General features: G+C 37.8%; 1 protein-coding gene across 1 annotated transcript in view; it reads right to left on the reverse strand.

The window, feature by feature from the left end:
• Positions 1 to 10704: 10704 nt before the first annotated feature.
• Positions 10705 to 21729, reverse strand: part of smchd1 (structural maintenance of chromosomes flexible hinge domain containing 1) — a 60099-nt gene continuing 49074 nt past the window's right edge. Inside the window, exons 42-48 of the mRNA XM_015354452.2 lie at positions 19565 to 19755; positions 19227 to 19336; positions 18002 to 18072; positions 16296 to 16467; positions 14697 to 14855; positions 13866 to 13977; positions 10705 to 12575 (exon numbers count right to left, since the gene is read on the reverse strand). Coding sequence (XP_015209938.2) covers positions 12491 to 12575; positions 13866 to 13977; positions 14697 to 14855; positions 16296 to 16467; positions 18002 to 18072; positions 19227 to 19336; positions 19565 to 19755 — 900 coding nt within the window. The 3' untranslated portion in view covers positions 10705 to 12490. The remainder of the gene's footprint in view (positions 12576 to 13865; positions 13978 to 14696; positions 14856 to 16295; positions 16468 to 18001; positions 18073 to 19226; positions 19337 to 19564; positions 19756 to 21729) is intronic.

The following is a 21729-nucleotide window of genomic DNA, read 5'->3' on the forward strand; positions in this document are numbered from 1 at the left end:
TTATGATTCCTCCAAGTGTTGTTATTTAAGGTCAAGAGAATAGAAAGGAAGCATCAATTGAAACATGCATTTTTTTCTGAAGATTTTTTTCCACTTCTGAAAAAGTGAAAAAAAAAGTGATGAAGCAATAAAAAAACAAACAGAATGCTTGGGTATTGCAAAAAAAGTATACAATTGAAATCCATCTTAACATGCTTAAGTTCTAGAATACACACAGAAAGCCTAATCTAGAAGACTTTATTCAGTTTTGGTCACCACCCAACCAAAGATAAGATATAGTAGTTTTAGAGAGTTCAAAGGAGAGCAACAAAAATTATTACTGGATAATTCCAGTCCCTGGGTGATCGAGACACCTTTAGTTAAACAGCTAGACAATTTTAGATTCACTTAGCTACTAAACTACCAAACAAATAAGACAGGCTGAATTCCTTCTCTCATTTGCAGACCTTATATTCTTAATTTAGCTGCTGAAGTATAGATTTGAAATGATTATTGACAAAAGGAAAAAGTAGGTCTAAATGGCAAAGTGTCACCCATATTACAACAATGGCTGGGAACCCAACTTCTCAGATCATATGTATTTAGTATCTATACAAGATGGTCCTGTTGAAATCCTAAGGAAGGTGGACAGATCTTTTTTGTGGATAAAGCACATAGGTTGACATTGTTCTTCTGGAGGCTGCAACATGTCCTGGTTGTCACTGCAGTGCACAAACAACTTCTCTTTAAAAAAAAGCATGCAACCAAATGAGAGGGGTCTCCACTGCAGCTTTCTTTTTCTTTATAGAAATGGAAATTGAGGTTTTATCAAATTCAGGTACAGTAGGTACAGCAGTTGTATTAGCAGGCATAGGCCACAAAGAAATAGGTAAAGATTTATTCCATGGAGAAAGGATGACACCTAATGAAGGCTCCATAGCCAAACTCTTCTTTTCCATACAGCATGGAATAGACTTTTGGCTGTTCCTTTGATTTAATCTTCAACTGAAAACCGTGACAATCCACCACTATCACCAAAGAAAAACTAAAACCAATCAACATCAGTCCCAGCCCCCTCTAGATGTCAATTAGTTTGGGTGAGTGTCCTCTTATTTTCTATGAACTTTAATAATTTAACATTAAGAGTATTATTACTTTGATACTTAAATGCTATGTTAGATTGAAACGTATTTATATTAAATGATCTGCTAGACTTTGGGTGTATATTAGATGCTTTAGTTTCTAAAAAAAGCAAAGAAAAATGATAAACCAAGATAGAAATGCGTTCACAAAACAGCATAAATCCAAAAAACCATAATCCAATGATCCACTCTGGGTCACAAGGATCTGATGGAATATTTACAGATACTTAAAGATTACCAACATTCAGTCTCAGAAAATGGTTCATTTGATGTCAGGAATCCTCAATGAAAAGGTATACAGATCCTGTGCAGATGCAGGAGTAGGTACTGTAGGTGACGAAGCAGGCGAACAATCTGGTACATACTGTAAGGCGAGTCCGTGGTGAAAAGGAGAAAGGTGGTTCGAAATCCAGGAAGTACAAATAGTGGCAAACAATCCGAAACGAGAGGCGAGGTCCAAAGTTGAAAGGCAAAAGGGAAGTCCAGAACCCAGAAGAACACGAGGTACAGCATAAACGCCAGGTAGAGCTCTCAAGGAGTAGACTCAATACCAAACAGCAGGAAGCGGGTTAGGATGGTTTTGTAACGCAACGGGGGCTGTGGCGGGCGCCTTTGCCGCATCTGGTCGGCCCCATCCCGACTGGAGGCTCGAACCCGGGACTTCCGCGTCTCTCTGCAGCGACCTAGCCCCGTGAGCTAAAGAGAGATCTCTCCACAGCCCAGTAGCTGTGGTCCTGCTATCACAGGGAAGGGCGGTGACGTCACCCGCTCTGGTACGCTGGCTCTTACACACACTGCTTGTCGGCCGTAAGCGTTACACTCTCCCCCGCTTAAATCGCCGTCCCCGGCGAAGGGCTATCCCGCCCCGCTTCTGACACCAATGTAACGCAACGGGGGCTCAGGCGGGCGCCCTTGCCGCATCTGGTCGGCCCCATCCCGACTGGAGGCTCGAACCCGGGACTTCCGCGTCTCTCTGCAGCGACCTAGCCCCATGAGCTAAAGAGAGATCTCCCCATTCAAGTGAGATCTCACTTTAGCTCACTTTAGATCTCTCTTTAGCTCACGGGGCTAGGTCGCTGCAGAGAGACGCAGAAGTCCTGGGTTCGAGCCCCGGACGGTGCAGGGGCCGACCAGATGCGGCAAGGGCGCCCGCCTGAGCCCCCGTTGCGTTACAGTTTCAATAGTGCTGCTTGCCGCACGGTAAAGCGTGTGCTGATGGATTAACACGTGCGGCGGCGCTTGTTATTATTAACCCGCTGCTGGTACTGGTTAGTTCTTTTGTGAGATGATCTCCGCTGGCTGGTGGTTGTGACATTTGGTTGAGTAAAATTGAAATGTAGTCAGGCTGAAGTAAGGAAGAAAAAAACAATTATGTTGATGACCCTAGTAAGATCTAGGCATGGTGGTGCAGTGGTTAACTTTGCTGCCTCAGTTCCTTGGGTGCTATCTGTGTGGAATTTGTATGTTTTCCCTGTGTTCACGTAATTTTCCTTCAGGTGCTTCATTTTTTTTTCCAACAGTTCAAAGAGACTTGGTAGGTTAATTGCTTTCTGGAGTAATTAGCCCTGGTGTGAGTGTGTGCCCTGCAATGGACTGGCATCCTATCCAGGGTGTATTCTGTCTCAAGCTCATTGCTTGCAGGGATAGGCTCCAGCCCCCAGAACAAACCTTCATTGGATAAAGCAGCTAGAAAAATAATGGATATGTACAGTGTACATTTTATTTGGCAGCTTGTTTTGCATCTCTTCCATCACCCTTCAGATTAAATACATAAATCACATACAGTTTCCTTTGCACTTAAACTGTTTTCAAATGTATTTCTAAAGAAGAAATTCTGCATCAGTTAATAGACAACATTTTCTCATAGTGTTTGCAACATATCTTAGCAGTGACTCAGAGAAGCAAAAATAAATTGATTACATAGTGATTATTGCATCAGAGAGTGCATCCAATTCCATTTAACCAGGAAAAAAATACTAGGAGCATAAAACACTCAGTTTATTTAGGGAGAGACAAGTTACTCATGGATGTGAAATGTCTGTCTTGGGTTATCAGACTAATGTTTTTCAGTTTGGAGTCTGGAGCTATCAAGGAGGTGAGAGAGGAATCATCCACAGCTGAAATGGATTAAACAGACCCTGTGATTGAAAAAGTCAGTATAATATAAACATGCTGAAAAGAGAAGAAAAAAAACGCAACGTTTCGGCCGTGGAGCCTTCTTCAGGTGCTCAGGTCTTCTTCAGGTGCTCCAGCAAGGCTCCACAGCAGAAACCGTTTTCTTTCTTCTCTTTTCAGCATGGAATAAACCTATTACTTGTTCCCTTGAAGCCTATGCTTGCTGAAGCAGCTACCCACCTGAAATAATATAAACATGCTGTATACCATCATGTTGCTAACGAGATATGATCTTTATCGCTTGCAAAATGTGAAAAAAAAACATTTAGTATATAGGAAGATATGATAAAAGCATGCAAAATGCAAAATTTGCTTATTACCTAACATTTCACAGAGACTGGTGCATTTATTCTGAATTTGTGTGAACCACTATTATTGCACACCGAGGCTATTCAACTGTGTGACTTCTCTTAGTAATTTGGCGCATCTGAACTAATGAAGCTGCGGAGCCTTCTTTGGGTGTCGACACCCAAAACTTTGTTTCTTCTCTTCTCTTTTCAGCATGGAATAAACCTTTAACTGTTCATTTACTTGAATGGGGAACAATTCCTCCCAGATAATATGAGAGACCTATAATCTCTTACAGGAAATGTTTAATTCGAAACATTGCTGCAAAAAGTGTGCTACATGTTACTGAATGAAAGGGTGCCTTTACTTTTATACGCAATGACATTGAATGCTGGCTGAAGTAGAATTTTAGTGTGTTATTTGTCAAATGAGGTTCCTTTTAGCTACTTTAGAGGACAGGTTGAAGGTTAAATACGTCTATGTACATACTCCCTACCCAGAAAAATTGTATGTGTATTTTGTCCAATCATTAAGCCAATTTCTGAATTTTTAAATTTTTTTGGAGAAAAGTATATGTACCGTAAATACGATATTAAAGTAACAGGAAAGCATTAAAGTCTTCCTCATTGAAAATCTGCTTCTTGTGATCTTGCAGTCAAGGATGAAGGTCAGGAAAGAAAAAATACAGCTGTGGACAGTACCTAAGCCACTGCCAACATTTTGCGTTGCATATACAGTGTCATCTGTTCTTTAAAGACCTGGAGAGATTTTGAAAACAGGAAGGATACACCTCTACAAAAACAATGGAAAAAGTTAGCAAAAAAGCATGCTGCTATTTGAGGATGTTTTAATGTTGGCCTAAGAATCACATAAGCTTTTTTCCATTAGAACTGTTCATTAGGTTATTAATCATTGTCAAGCTAATCATTACCTTTTGGTATACTGTACTTCATTTTCCCTTTCTTAGACTACTCTGTATTTTTATATCATGAACTCACCCTTACATATAATCAAATATGTCATATTTCTGAAGTTTAAACAAAGTTACTTCACTGCTGTAGTCTTCCCCTTTTATGGTAAAGCTCTCTCAATTGCACTCCATGTTCACGTAATGGAGGTCTATAAAAAACCTATCCCAAGTGTAATGAGTAATTTAGAGATTATGTCTTTTGTGAGAAAGAATAAACCTGCAACATAATGTTCAAATAATACAATCTTTGCAGAAGGTGAATGAGTTAAACAAATGATACAAAGGTTCCTCTTGCTCCTACCTGATTCTTTTGTAAATGACTGATGTAAACAATGTAACAACAACTGCATGTCCTTTGATGGGACTTTCCAGCCCGTTCTATATGATTATGGTACACAAGGGAGTGATGGCTGAAGTCATGAGCCAATGCCCTAGGAGGGCTAAATGAAAAGGAACCACCCAGTGAGGCTGGCCAACACCATATTAATTACAGTACATCTGAATCATGTCTGTCTCTGAATGGAAGGAACAAAGACGCGGAAAACTGTCATTAGCACATTACAGAGAGCTTATTTAAGAAGGACCAATGCTACTGTGCTGCCACTTTGAGAATAGGTACAGTAACTCCCACATTGAAATAATGATGTTATTTGCTACATAGGGGTTGTAAGAGCAGCAAGGTGGTATTTATAACAAATTATTCCAAACTTTCGAAATACAAAGTGGAAACAAGATTGTAAAGTTAGCATGTATCTAATTGTCTTTGGAAAGCTTTGGATTCATGGTTCTGCTGCATTTATCAGACCTACAAAAACACACAAACATATTTGCTGCACTAGGAAGTTCTGAATAGTTCTTCCTACAGTACAGTATATTAATATTGAATTAATACAGATTTATAAAATGCAATAACTTCAACAATCTTAAGTGGGGAGGGGGGAAAAGCTATGGATGAGAACTGCAATGAATTAATAGGTGGATAATAATTACAATAGTAAACAATTATATTGAAACTACAGGAAAGGATGATGTCTCACTGTAGGCCTTGAAGCCATTGAATCAGAGTTATCAGGAAGGGAAGTCAATAAAAGTGAGGCATGCCCCTTTGTTAATGGAACTCACAGACCCACAGTAGGGAATTCAAGTCAACTACAGTACATCCATCGCCTACAAGAATCAGAAATAAGCATGTCATAAAGCACTTTTAAACGAATCTTCATTCAATAATCCAAAAAACACTTTGCAAATTTACATTACAATCCAGGAAAATGAGAGAAAAAACAACTTATTTCTTGTACATTTAGTCAAAACATAGCAGGGGACAGATGATGGAATTACTGCAGCTAAGCACAAACCTGTTAGGTCATGAAGTTATAAAAAAATCCAGAAATAGTAATTGACTCTTCCAAAATGACTTCATTACTGTATAACTTTCATGTACTGTGAAATACATTTGGAACAGATGGAAGAGATTGGTTTCTGCCTGACATTCATCTCCAAACATAAGTTTTTGTAACCCAAGTTACTTTGTTCTTTGAGATGACGCCTGTATAAACTGTTAGGAACAAAGGAACAAGTCATTAATTTTATTTTCGTGATAGTCCCTAATAAATGTTTCTTTTCCATTTTTTTTTCTGACTGTTTAGACAGAAAACTTAGAGAGTTACATGCACACACTGCATATGGCATGTCTCCACATGATAGTGCACAATCTGCAGGCAGGAAGGCAGTTTATTAAGTGCCACTGCTCACTGAACCTCTGCAAACAGTAATGAGTTGGTTTATGACCGACAGTTAATCAAAGTCACTAAACCTTTGTTTTTTTTCTTCAGGTTCTTGAAGAGGAATTTATTAAGAGACTATGTTTCTCAAGATCAGGTAAGATGCGTGAATATTTTCCTCACAGAAGGTAAAGGATCTCACTGCTTATTCATTTACACCTTAATAAACATTTGTAGAAAAATGACTACAAATATGTCACCTTGCAACTCACAACTGGCAACCCCAATGAAGCTAAGCAGGTGTGAGCCTGGTCAATACCTGGATAGGAGACGTCCTGGGAAAGCTAAGGTTGCTGCTGGGAAGGTGTTAATGGGGCCAGCAGGGGGCATTCATCCTGCAGTCCATGTGGGTCTTAATGCCCCAGTATAGTGACGCTGTTCTTTGCATGAGACATAAAACTGAGGTAGACTCTGTGGTCATTAAAAATCCCAGGGCGTTTCTTCTAAAGAGTAAGAGTGCTACCCCATTGACCTTTATCAATCATGGCTTCCTGATAATCATCGTCTGTGAACTGGCTACATCACTCTGTTCTCCTCCTAACTGAGAGCTGGTGTGTTGTGAGTGTACTGGTGCACTATGGCTGCTGTTGCATCATCCAGGTAGATTCTGCACATTGGTGGTGGTGGAGGGGAGTCTGCATGACCTGTAAAGCACTTTGAGTGGAGTGTCTAGAAAAGCACTATACACGTGTGAGAAATTAGTATTATTATTAATTGCATTTTTTAATATTAATAATTTTAAGCAAATCATTTTTTAAGCAAAATGTAAGTAAAACTAAAATGCTAGCGGAAGATCTAGCTCAGTTACAGAAATAGCTTGCTTCTCTCTCAAAGAAAAGACAGCAGGTAGCTGCAAGATTCATAACTGCAGTGTGTGCAGAGGTTTAGTAGTTTGGGAGCAAGTGGCAGAAGTCTGAACATATTTGTACATCCTTTTTGTGTAACACCTAAGCAAGTGCAGGGAGAAGAGACGCTTCACTGTTTAGTAAAGTAATGACCCAAACCTTGAAGCTGCCAGTAAGAAGAATAAGGAGCTAAGGGAAAAGGGTGATGGATGCAGATATTAGCACAAATCCCCTTAAAACATGTGTTTAAACTTGCAATGGCTTCTGTTGAAACACATGTGGAAGTCTGGGTGATAAACAAATACTGTGCCATGAATATTGGAGGCATTCCAAGCCACCTTTATGAACAAACTGATACAATCAGCCAGAAAGTTTCTTACTCACGTGAGAATAGGAAATGTCTGCTCCGTTGACTCACAGAGCCATGCAGCACATTTTGAGTTTACACTGAGGGAGTAATGTATACTGTAAGTTTTTTCTTCATCAAAGCCACTGCCCAGATTGGTTTGCTTTTGCCAGTGGAAAAAGGTCATTCCTGCTTACATCAGTAATATCCTGGCTAGATCTGATTTGATTACAAACCCAGGTGCGCTAATTATTTCAACAATTCACTCTCCTCTCTATCTGACTCTTCAGCAACTTTCAAGTCTGTCATTGTGAAGGACTCTAGATACCCCCCTTGTTTTAGAAAAAATGATCTCCAATCTATGAAGTATGAGGTAAAAAAAGCCCAAAAAACAGGGGAAATAGACTAGATTCATAATTAAAAGATTCATAATAGGTTTAGAAAGATTTAGCAAGATGGAATTGTACAGGAAGAACTTAAACTCTCAGAAGACAAATACTTCTATGAGCTCATCACAGCTAATACGTTTTTTTCTCCGCTATTGACAGTTACTATCACCTTAAGCTTTCTCCACCTCATCTAAGGCTCTGCATCAGGATCTCATGGACTATTTCACTAATGCAATCTCTGCTTTTGTGAAAAGAACCAGTCGCACCTCATGTGCACTTACATACTGTACAAAAATTCAGCACCCCTTTCAGTGTACTCCTGCTGTTATAGCCCAGCTATCCTTGATGACCACCTTTTGTTTTTTGGATCCCCTATCATCCCGTAAAGTTTAATTTAAGTCTTTTTTCCCTCCTCTATTATGTAGGTCCCCCTTCAGGTCATAAAGGCCCATGGGGATTGGGGAGCAAGGGCCACCATTTTTCTTGACCATCCAGCACTGGAAATGGAGGTGATGTGGTCAGCATCACACTCTCCCTCCTCTGTTACGTACAAGATATCTGCCACTTACCTCTGATTTAGTTCCAGTTTCAAAATTGCTTTGATTACCACTTCACTTATAAAAAAGCTATTTCAAACATCTATGAATTTGCAAATTACTGTTCTATTGGTCTTCTTTCCATCCTTTCAAAGTGGAGAAACAAATTGCCATTCAATTAGAATCTCTGTTGTCCTCAGATGACTTATACGAGCAGTTTCAATCTGGTTTTAGAACAGCCTTGGTCTCAAGTTTTAATAAATTAAACCTGGACTGTTGTTCGAATTCTCTGTTGGTCTTATTAAATAATAATCAGTTGCATTCGACACTGTGGACATCACATCTTGCTCAAGCATCTTGAAACTTGTACATATACAGTAAAACTATAATGGCTTTGAAATGGTTTGAGACTTATCTGTCAAAGTGGGGTCAATTTGTTGCTGTTAATAATTTTAAAGTCCAAAATTGTCCCACTCTTTAGGTGTCAACCAAGACTCCATCCTAAGAACAATCCTGATTTTACTTCCATTAGGCAATTTCATCCACAAAAAAGGTTTCTGATTTCATTTTCACACTGGCTACATTTTGCTTTGCATCTCTGTCTTGTCTGATGCATCTTAATTCTGTCACATTGTTTAAGTGTAATTCAGGCCTGATTAGAGCCTGCATTTAAATATGACAAAAACTGAGGTGTTGCACATAAATCAGGGAAGGCACATCTAATTTATTAAATTACTTAAAGCATGGAAACAACAGCTTTAAATTATGCCCTACTATGAGTAATCTGAGAGCCTAATAAAAGCCAATTATAAAGTGTCGAACTCGTGATTGCACTGCGACTGAAACCTTGATTCAAGCCTTAATCATAATCCAGATCAGAGCTTCATTACTGCAATAGTCTTTATAGTGGTTTCCCTACCAGTTCCATAAACAAACGTCAAATGGTTGAAAACTCAGCTGCATGCCTTCTAACGCATTCAATGGTTCCATGACCCCATCACCCCAATTCTGACTCCTCTTCAATGGCTCACTAATACCTTGTTCATAAATTGTCAAGTTTCAAGGCCTACAAACCAAAATTCCCATAATACATAGCATCTTGCATTCCTCCCAATACAGCAAGAAGGGTTTTACACTGTTCAGGCACACCTTTTATCAGTACCTTCTTAGAAGCAGACGTATCCTGGGGTATGTGCTTTCAGTCAGCTTGCTCCACAACTCTGGAATTCACTCCCTGCTGCTCTGAGAAATTAAAACTCTTTTACAGTTTTTAAATCTAGACTAAAGACATCGGTTTAGTTCTTTTAATTAGTGCTTGCCTTTTCTTTTTTCCCATTTTATATTTGAAATTCTCTTCAATGGTATTGGGATTTCTTTAACCTGTAAAGCACCCCAAACATTTTTGAAGTACATGGGCACTAAAATGAATCCTTAATATACAGTGTGATACATTGCTTCCCTTATTTAGGCCTTTTCTGAGCCTCTACCGTATTCAACACTGTATAGTATTGTTCCAGGTGTAGAGCTGACTACTTCCCGATTATACCCAAATGTGGCTTCAGAACAATAGAAGCCAAAAAACTCTTTAATTTGGAACTTGGAACCTTCTGTTCCAAGCTGGGACTCAAAATCATCTGGACATGTGTAGAGTCAGTCAAGTGACTCCGGTATCAAACACAACGCCAGTAGGCCATAAAGATTGTATGCCTGGTGGCATAAAAATCAGGAAACATTCACCAGCCTTCATCTATCATTGAAGAACCTGGAGCTTTGACATTACGAGGTGGATACTTTTCACAGCCCATTTAGACAGACCATGCAAGTATTTAAGCAAGATTCCCAAGGTGTTGCACAACAGCACAAACCTCTGTATGACACTGCAGGCCCAGAAACATTATATCGGAAATGTTGGTTCCCCCTTTTGCAAACACCTTTGAGGACGGAGCAGCTGTAGCATGCAGGCTGTTCAAGAACTAATTCAAAAGTAACAATCTTATGGTCATACTACAGCTGTTAGAAAACCCTTTGAGCAAGAGACCTATCCTTATGCCAAAAATTAATCTTGGTGCCTGCACTTGTTTTCACACATCTACAACTCTTATATCTTTTGTACACCAAAGTCAGTAGATCTACAGTAGTATTTATGCTGCCAGTCTGTGGTGAAGTCCTGCAGGTCCCTCCCAGTGCTGGCAGCTTCACTTTTGGGTGATTGGTTGTCAGTTGTGTGCACGCAGAAGGAATTCACACGAGATCTCCTTTTTTAAAAGTTTATTTTTTTAAAAAATGAGAAAAACATAAGATGGTTTCCAGACTTATGCACAGAACAGGTGGTACTACAGGTGTTAGAGAGGATCTACCTGCCAGCCTACACAAGGACACTACTCCTGACTCCTGTGCCACCTCATCTCCTGGTTACACCTAGATGAGATAATGGTGTCCCACTTGGACTACTGAACTGGAAGCAATCCTGTGTAAAGTGATGAACCATAAAATGCAGGGTGAGGGTGAAAACACGGAGCTAAGAGAAGGGTCAATTTTTATTCCAACCTTCAAGTTGAAGGGTGTCAACAGGAGTTAAATTTGAGGTGCCCCTGCAACCGAAGAAGGTCTAGTAGACGAAGACACTTACTGGACCATTTTGTTCTATAGGCCTCAGGAGGCTTTTGCTGTTAATTATTAATTTGATCTCTTAATGATAAAAAGTGATTATTTAACCTTTCAACTTGCCTACAGGTGTGAAGAGAAAAACAGCATGCACAATGTACTACCTGCACGTGCTCTGAAATGAGTCCTATATAAAGGAACCACTCATTTATTGAATTGATGGTTAAAATTTTCTTCTACTTTTCCAATCGATACCGTATGTACATTGAGCAGAGGAAAAGAGTATTTACAAGTAAGATCATGGTAAAACAAAATTCAAACTCTGAACATAAAAAAATAGATGACTGACTATCGATATCTTTAAAAATAGATAAAATAACTTTCATTTAACACTTACCTCAATCTCACAGTGTTAAAGTTATTACAATATAAACTAAGAACAAAGAAATACATTTTTAAATGGAAATACTTGAAATATACAGGATTTATCCACATTACTTTGATGCATTACTGCTATACAATGAGCGAATATAACAATTTAAAAGATAAGCAGAGGTAGATAAACCCAGTTAAAACTCAACACACAGTAACGGCAAGTGAGAGAAATATTGAAAACTAAAATATATCCTCCACTGACCTGTTGATTTAAATTTGAAATGATTCTTATACAGTGTCAAAGGAGTGTGTATATCAAAGTATGCAGACTCTATGAACTCTTACTGCTATAGTAGTAGAGTCATATTACTGTGAATCCATAAAATGTGTTTTTTCCTTTGTATTACTGTCAGCAGTTTTCTGTTTTTAAGATAAATGGTGACATTAGAATAAGGACTATCGTCGAGAGGTCAATAACACCTTGGTAAAACAACAGAAATCATGACTGAATTTTTCCCCAGCCTCTCCTTTCAAAAAAGGGCTTTATTAACACTGAACAAATCTGAAATAAAAATGGCATTTTATGGAAACTAAAAATCAAGTGAGTTAATTCAAAGACTTTTTAAAATATTTATATTCCATCACAGTACATACTTTACAAGTCAGGTAGAAACTTTAGGATTAAAAAAGCAGGAAAAAAAGATTATTTTTGTAATATATTTCTTTTCTTGAAAGCCTTTGGCAATCAATTGTAAACCATAACTCGTACATCTACAGAAAAACATGAAATAAACCCTTTGCTTATATTAGAGTGCTAAATATGGTAGAAAATTCATTAAAATTGACAAAAATGTTCTCAAAAGGCTTTCCCAAAATATTTAAGAGCAAAACAAGGGGGATGATGAATCATTTTGACTCTAAGGCAAGTACTACTTTGAAGCTTAAAATAATAACAATATAAAAATGTGAAAAAGTAAAGTTTTAAATATCATTTACAGAAAATGGACAAAGATGTGCTCTGGAAAACAGTTCCCTCCACACAATTGTTAACCAACATGGCCTAAGCCTTTCTCTTCCTTGTTACTGTCCCAGCGCTGGTTTCTGGGCTGCTGTCCACTGGTAAGCCTAAAGCCACATCTTCCATGCTAAAAATAAAACATCAACAATAAGAAAACTGTACCAGTTGTTTTCAACAAACTTGCATTAGAAACCTCTGTATAGTTCCAGAGGCTTCCATTGCACTTAGTGGTGTGAATATACAGGGAGTGGACAAAATAATAGAAATCCCTAAAGAAAAAAATATTTTAAAGTAACTAAATCATAATTAAAAAATATTGTATGTTTCATATTAATCTAAATAATAATTACAAATACATTTCTAAAGGATGTCTTAAATGTTAAATGTTGATTATAATATGCAGGCTTCTAAAGCAACACGAGAGATCTAACAAAACAGAGGCCTCAAAAATTTCACAAGAACATGAACTACGCATTCATGATCCACTCTCAACAAAAACTTAGTGTCCTAAGTACCGCAATGTAAACATGGTAGGGATATCATTCTGAAACCGCTTGTAACTAAGCCCAATGTGCAGAAACACATGACCTGGTGTAATGAGCACATAACCTTTACTTCTGAGCCCTGGGAGAAGGTAATATGGTTTGGTGAGTCATTGTCTATTCTAAATCGGGATGGGTTTATGCTGGGAGAAACCCAAAATAAGCCACACTGCCTGTTCACAACTATTAAACATTGTGGTACCTCCATTATAGGATAGGCAGCCATCTCATGGGAGTCACTGGGTCTCACAATTACTTTTCAAGGTAGAATTATGACCAAGGAATACAAAGCCATTTTAGGTGACCACGTGCACCCTATGATGGAAACATTGTCTCCTCACAATGTTCCCATATTCCAAGACGATAACATCGCCATACACACAGCTAAACTGATTCAAGAGTGGTTTCTTGAAGGCCAGGATGAAGTCAATCACCTTCCATGGCTTCCCAAAACACCAGACTTAAACATCATTGAACCTTTATGGGAAGTAGAGTAGAGTACGGAGTAGATTTCCACCTCCTTCATCCCCCAAGGAACCATTTTTCTGGAAGAATGGTCCAACATCCCACTAGAAACAGTTCGAAACTTGTATAACAGTACTTCAAGAAGGGCTGAAGCTGTTCTGAAGGCAAAGAGCAGTCCAGTTCCTTAGTTAACATTCATACATCGCGTGGTTTCCACTATTTTCTTCACCACCTGTACTATTTTCTGCGACTCATTTATGGCAAGAAAATTTGCTCTGATCAAGGCGATATGACATTTTAAAGATTTTTTTTAGCACTTTCTATGCTTTTTGTACCTATTTCCTTGGGTGTACAAATACATTTTGAGACCACAGTTTGTGTTAATGGAAAAGAAAGCCTGAAATACATACAGAGCAGATTTATCTCGTCGTGCTCTTTTCGTATGAATGGGAATGGCATCACCAGTCTGCAATATTGGTCTTTTCCATCCTGCTCCATTTGTTTTACCAGTTGGTGTCATACCTGACCAAATAAAAAAACATCAGAGGACGATTGAGCTTAGAAACATGATTATACTTGTTTTAGAAAAATGCCAGTTTGTTAGGAACCTTTGTTATACTGTAAACAGCTTCCACTTTTAGTGCCATCCACAACTGCATCAATCAAAGCATCAGCTCCCTCAGAGGACACAGGACATAGGAGTAACTTTTTAACTCATTTGGAAGATTCCAAGTACTGGAAGTGTGGCTCACAGAAACTTTGTACATTAACTCCACTTAAGCGCAAGAGGATCCAAACTTTATTAAGAATGATTTAATATAAAATATAAAAGCTATCCCCCAGCTCTCAAACACCCTGTCTAAACCCTCATGTTAAGTCTCCAAATTACGACTTAATCATTTGTTGTCAGTTTAAAGTACAGATAACAAAAGTCTTTCCCAAACAAAGAGCAGTTTTTAAAGGGGTAAGCAAAACAGTTTACATTTTTATAATAATGTTTAACATACTGTGTCATATTTTTAAGACATGCATTTACTACATTCAACAGATACGAAAAGAAAAAAACATCCTGCCGATTAGTGTTTAAAAATTTGAGCAACCTTGAGACTAAAATTTGCAAAGATTGGGAAGGCTGAATTCTGGATTTAATTCAGGCCAAAAATACAGAAAGCATTAGGTTTTCAAGACTTCAGTGGTATTTTTGAAATGGTGCACTAAATTTAAGGACGTAAGGGACATACCAAGTTTCACTTCAATCTCTTTGAGCTGCTTCTCCTGTGACAGAAGCTCTTTTTTTTTCTTTTCCATCTCAGGAGATTCGAGGTACTGCATATGATTCTTAAGCTCATCTGTCACCTCTGTGAGCTTGAGCATGGCAGTGCGATACTGCTGAAGAAGACCTGCAAGGAAACAGGCGTTCGACATGTAGGCAAGGCAATACTAAAATTGTTTTCTTCTCATGTATATCTTTACCAATGCCCAAAAGTGAAAATCAATCCTCTCCCTCTCCTAATGCATCCCACAGAATAACACTAAAAATCAAAATCAAGAAGTGAAGGACGATCATGAGTTTAATACCGCTTTCAGAGCAGGAGCTGCCATTTCCCAAGATTCTAAAGTAGGTCCAGCAGGATGAAGATTCAAATGCCAGTTGTGACTCTCTGCACAAAGTACTTGCCTGAAATTTCATTAGTTAAATGCCTAGCAGTAAAACCTGTTTCAAATATATGTTGCTCTGGAAAAAAAACAGTTTGCTAAAGAAATGTATAATAATACTGATGGATGAACAAATTACATTTTTGGGGAACAGGGGATCGGAAAGATGGATTAACAATAATACTATTTTACCTTGGCAAGACAATTTGTGAAATAACTGTCAACACAAAGAAGTGGCTGAACATATTGGAAAATGAGTTTCTCTCCCTGAAGCATGGGATTATGCAAAGCAGTATTTAGCATTAGGTGCACATAAATGCTGTAATCAGCATGTAGTGTGCAGACATACTGTGAATTATATTTGCACTTAAATCACAAGCAATTTGAGGGGTTCAGATCATACAGGTACGTATTAGAAGTGCAGGTTTTGCAAGTTGCCTTTCTGAAAAATTTGTAGGCATTCAGGCATTGTAAGTAAACAGATATTAAGATATTTCTGACAGTGTTAAGATTGGGCTCTTTCTCAAGTAACTTTAATGTTAATAGAAGAAAAAAATGCTAGTCATCTATGACAGATGATGAAAAGATTGGATGACATTGATATTTTTCTGTCCAGATAAAGCACACTGAGTTTGGCAACTGTAGTTTAAAATCTCTATGAACATACAATGCCATTAATACTCCCCTGTGAGCAATGAACATTCACTGTACAATGCAGTCCTTGCCACTCAAAAGGATAAGGACAAAATTCATTCCATGCGATACTGCAAGAGGTGTTTTCTTTAAGACAATGTGCAATACCTTGCCCTATAGTACCATATAGGTTAATAAGAGAATCTTAGTAATAGAGTGTGCAGTGAAGGCATAAGTTAGGAAGAGGGAAAGTAAGTATCCGGCGATAAACACTGATGTATGGGAGCATATTTATTTAATTATAGAAATACATCCTTGACTAAATTTATATACTCACCTATTCAAATCTGTCTTATTTTTTATGAATACACAAATTAGTTCATACCACTGTGCTTACGCAATGATACAAGAATAGATTCCATTCCAAGCTTTTTTAAACTTACAGGTGAAAAATTTATAGAAAGAAGTATAATTTTCAAAGTACTTCTAGCTATACTGTAGGCAACTGAAGGAAACGGATGTCAAACGGTTCTACTATTTGTTCTACTAACCTATTTGTTCATTCATGGTATGGTAAGACTGTGGCAAAGGTTCTCCAAAAATCATTCCTCGTAACCTCTCAATAGCAGGCGCCTTGTTCTGTAGGCCACCAAACTTCCCATTGCTGCGGATACGATCCCCTTGTCTGGTCAATAATGTTGGACAATGTGTAATTTTAACAACCTGAAAAAAAACAACCCACACTGTAGTCCATACATGTATTTATCCTTAAGCTTCTTTTAATTAGGCTGCAGCTGTTAAACGTTTAGAACATGTAACTAGAAAGACAAAGGTAATAAACTACTAAAGACCGCACTCCAATCCTGTCTGAATCCAGTATTTCTGTTCCCACTGCTTCTGGCATACATTCAATGTACAAATTTAACACTACAGAATTAAGGTATTACAGTGGGTGCGCATTTTACGCGAATGTGAAATACGCGTTTTTAAAAATAATGCCATATGCCCTTAAGTATATTTTTGTTTAAATTATGTAGCGCGAGTCAAAATAACGCGTGCCACATGGCGCGTGTGTCGCGTTGGGAGCGCTGGTGCACTGTGATGCTGTTTTACAGTAAACATAACTGATGCTCGCTAATATTTTATGTATACATGTCTGTGTAAACTGTTTTTATCTTATACGTGCTACAAGTTGATGCATTGAAGATATTTAGTGCATGGCACGTGACGTCCCATCATTCGCATCTACAGGGTCAAACTTGCATACGGAACGCAACTATAGCATTTACCATTATTCTAAATAGGAAAAAATTGTTGAAATTACATGAAATTTACACGACGCACGGGTTTCCAGAACACAACCTTCACACAAATTAAGAACCCTCTGTACTCCTAAAAAGTGTTTGATAAAGTTTATTCCATAAAATTAATAGGATATCTACTTTTTGAGTTTGTTCTAACTACAGTGTTATGGTCAATGCATTTTGTCTAACCATTAAACCTTTTGCCATGTTTACTAAATCACTTAAATGCTTTATAACTAACTAACATCTGAAACAGGTTTGCATTTCTGCGAAACACGCTAGCTTTGTCGAGTGGCTGGGATATTGCTGATTTATGGACATTCCTCCTTTTCTTTTACCTTTTCTAAGGTAATTTTGTGCACCTAAATTACTTTAGATTTGTCATAGCAAAGAATTTGAATAATTATGCAATCTTATTTCTCTTTCATATTATTTATTAACTCCTTTATGGTTTTTTATTCCCCCAATGTGGAGCTAGGTGCGTATATTACAAATATGGATTGCTACTTCAAACTGTCGTGACTGCAAGCTTTAAAGCAACAATGCTGAAACAAGGGTTTGAATATCATTGTAAGGCACCGCAAAATCCTACAACCAAAAATAATTTAAGATTATTTACTTGAATTTTCTTGCTGAACAACGTTTAATCAGATTTTTAAAACAACAGTATTTTATTGCACTCTGTACACAATTTTAAACAGTTTAGGTATACTAAACTACTATTTTTTACAAAGCATCCAGTATAATGTCTTAGGGAGTACAGCCTATTACAGCTTATCGGGTAACTCCTAAAGTGTTTCTGTACCTCATTTTGTTATCCTTATGATACAGAATCAGAAGGATCATTCATTCAATTTGCAGATTACACAGCAAAGCCAGAACCACTATTTTGGACAGTAGGTCCTTTCACAGACGAGAGGCGGAAAAAGTTTTTAAAAAATCAGTTTACCCACCTCCTTCCTATAGTGGTTTGCAGCATCTAAGTTGTCAAGAAGAATAGTGTCTCCCAGGAGCATTCCAAAGACTGAAAACAATAGCAAGGATCAGGCAAATAATAAAGCACCCACAACAACGGGGAAAAAAGCCACACACACGCACATCACATACATACAAGTCTGCCAGAACAAAAACAAACAACAATCAACATTTATCATTAAAATAACCCTTGCATTATAATTAAAACATACATAAAGTATATAATTCAAGTCAAAGCAATAGTGGAAGCAAGCCAGTTTGTTGTGCAGCAAAGAAATATTTCGTGAGAAACTTATAAACCTTGACTAGACCATTGCCTACGCTGGAACTATACACTACTGGCAGCTCTCTGCTTTTCATGGACATTTTCAAGCATTTAAAATCACCAGAAAAAAAGTAAATGGAAATCTGGTACAAAGAAATATTCAGCTGAATTTTAAATTTAAATCACAACTGAAGGTATTGAATTAAGATTTATTTTTTATTTTCCAAATTCAAGGTTTAATGCATTTCCCTCCTTACTCCATGCCACCCTTCTGTTTTACAGCGGTAATTATTACACTAGTAACCGTTTCCTGCACTCCTATGCAGTGGAGTAAAAAGACCTGGGAAAGACTTGAATCTAAACAACTGTGAAAAGGTAACAAAGCTAAGCTTAGACAACCTGAATAAATGCAGTCCATTTCACATAACACAGTAGTTGGTGAAGAAAGGACAGGAAAATGGCAGCAAGGAAAGGTTTGTATTATCATACTATTACTAGGGATGAAAAACCCAAGCAACAACTTAAAACACAGGTTCTCAGTCTGGTCCTGAGGGATCACTGTGTCTTTATTCTAGCTAGTACTAACTGGTGCCTGTAACTGATCTGCTTGCTTGTTTAGACTTTTGTCTTCATTCAGGAGTTGGTTTCAATACTAGCCCATTTAAAGTATTGTACCATTACTTTCAGGGTGGAGAACTTTATACATCAGCAAGTTCAATAATGATTTGCTGTTACTTTATCTAAATAGGTAATTGTTTTAAGATTAACAGATGGATGAGAATGGCAGCATATCAAACACCACCACAATAAATCCAATAAGAATTACTATTGGACTAACACTGAATGAGAAATTACACTTAGTTAATAGCACAGGATTAATGCCAATTACAGACCTCAAATTTAAGACACAAAAGAAAATAAAAAAATTGTGAACTTACCAATTTTACAATTCTGAACATGTTCAGGGAAGATCAGAAGATCTCGAGCAAACACTGGATTTCCTAAAGGTTCAAAGCAAGCCTTTCCATTTCTTAAATGAGGCAAGGGCCTGACACAAAAGGGAAAATATTAAAACTATTTTACATGGAGTTAGATCTGTGAGCATTTCAGTCAACATTTTAACATTCAGTCAGTATAAACTTTATACTTTCATTCAGCATTTATGGTATATTTATATTCTTCAGTTCAGTACAAATTAAGATGCTTGCTTTCATTAAAAGATATGGTATTATGATATATTTGATATGAAGCAGTTTTTTTTTTAATTCTGCCAAACCTGTTCCAGTCTGGGAGGTTCTTCTTATAGATGGAATCGAGAGGAAGAACTTGCTGTCTTCCCTGCGTGTCCTTATAAATCTGACGCGCTGCCTCTGTGGTCAGTGTGATCACACAGTCCATATCACTTGCCAGATGCCAAGAGATGACTTTTGCAGCTTCAGTGTCCTCTATTTGTGCCAAGTGAGCAATCTGTACATTAAAAGTTAAATATTCAGGACATTTCATAACAATAAAATCAGGAGAGTTGCTTTTACTCTACCTTACTTTACCACCACCACCACGACTTTATGTCTAAATCAAATTCTAAGTAAAAGTCAACTTTATTGCCAATCCAATCAGGTTAGGATATTTTTGTGGTTTGCTTGGAATAAGAGATACAGAGAAAGACGGATACAAAAGAGAAAGAAAATCTTAAATAACACATCAAATACAAAATACAAAAAGATGCAGTGCTGAGCTGAAAGACCAAACAGCCTCAGGATAGTGCTCTTCCAGAACTACTCTGTTCTTGATTTGATACATCTTAACCTTTTTCCTGAGTGAAGAAGCTGGATGGGGGTGGTCACGGATAATCTTCAGAGTTTATCAATTTAAACATACATGTTGTGAATATGAAAGCGACAGCTGGTTGGTCACAGCCAATTATTTTAGAACCAATGTGGACTCTTATCCAGCTGTTTCCTCTCCTGAGAGGCTAGGTTCCCAAACTAGACCATCACAGAAAAAATAAAATGTGAAAGTAAAAGGCAGTAAAATGTAGCAGTTACTGAGGTAACGTTGTTACTAGAAACAACATTTGTACCATTAGCAAATGGGCTTTTGCTCACTAAATCCTTCTGCAAGCAGGCTTTCACCAAAGACTTAAAAAGCCTAAATATTTTTTTTTACCAAAGGTGTGCATTGAGGAATGCAGTAACCTCAGAATGAAATGATACAACTCAATTAACTTGTACATTTCCTTTCAAACTTCAAAGTAGCTACCATTACCTAACAGACAGTTTGTAATAGTTGCTGCAAGTTAACTCACTGCACAACCAGGTTTCCATGGATTCTAGAGCTCTGGTCATCAGCTCAGATAAACTTTGTTCATGCCAGTGCCAATAGGCCAAGGCAGAGGTGCATGGCATAAGAAAATGCTGGTTGAGGTGCTCCAGCAAGAATCATGGAACCAAATTAAATTTGAGGGGCTGAGAGTCCATAATACTAGGACAATAACACCTGGAATACTAGACAGACATCCATACAAAAAGAGAGCATTACAGAGATGGAACTGATCTGTTCATAGCACATGGAGATGACAATTAGGGGCAGTTAGGGATATACACTTCTTAAATAATTCAAAGGACTGGAGTGGAGACAACAAAGAGAAGAGCCTTAGCTGCTGTGAACTTCCAAGAGATCATCAGCGAGGCCTAGACGTTCAACCCGTAGCTATTCTTTTGACAGCAAGACTAGACCTTATCACATTGCCCCAGCACGTGTTGGAGACAACTACAGGTATACTGTAGGTAGATGGATGTCTCCAAGTCTGAGACATTTTATCAACATACATCTAAAAGAGCATTCTGCATGTCACAGTTCAGACTGCTGTTTACTAACAGGATAATAAACTAAACACCCAAATGTCACACAAAATTATTAGGCAATTACCAATTAGCTAAATCTGACATAAGAAAATAGATTAAATATGCCCATGCCAATGTCTGTTGTACAGGATTTTGAAATTAGAATATAGAGGAAATAAAGTCAGAGGTAATGATACTTCAATAATAATACCAGTTTTGACTCAATACAATACTATATTTTTTATTAAATATAGTGCATGACACTATATCGCCCTTTTGAATGCTCATTTCCTGCTTTGCCCAGCACCGTGCAGTCAGGGGAAAGTGCGCAGGCAGTGCACCGAGTTGGGATACTGTGCAGCATTGGTAGAGCAGGGAAACTGTACAGCACCATGCAGTCAGGCAACGCTGAGTTACTGTTACTAATGAACTTCAAATAAGAACATGACTTCTCAAACAATTTTAAAGGCTGACTGGTATGATGCCTAACCCCTAATCTGAGTGTCCCAGATGATTAACAGTTTTGGTGCCGATTTATTTGAATAGCTTTTATGCTGTGACAGATTAAAGGCATAAGCAATATCACAAAATATATAGT

This window comes from Lepisosteus oculatus, chromosome 6 (assembly GCF_040954835.1).
Source record: "Lepisosteus oculatus isolate fLepOcu1 chromosome 6, fLepOcu1.hap2, whole genome shotgun sequence".
Lineage (NCBI taxonomy): Eukaryota > Metazoa > Chordata > Actinopteri > Semionotiformes > Lepisosteidae > Lepisosteus > Lepisosteus oculatus.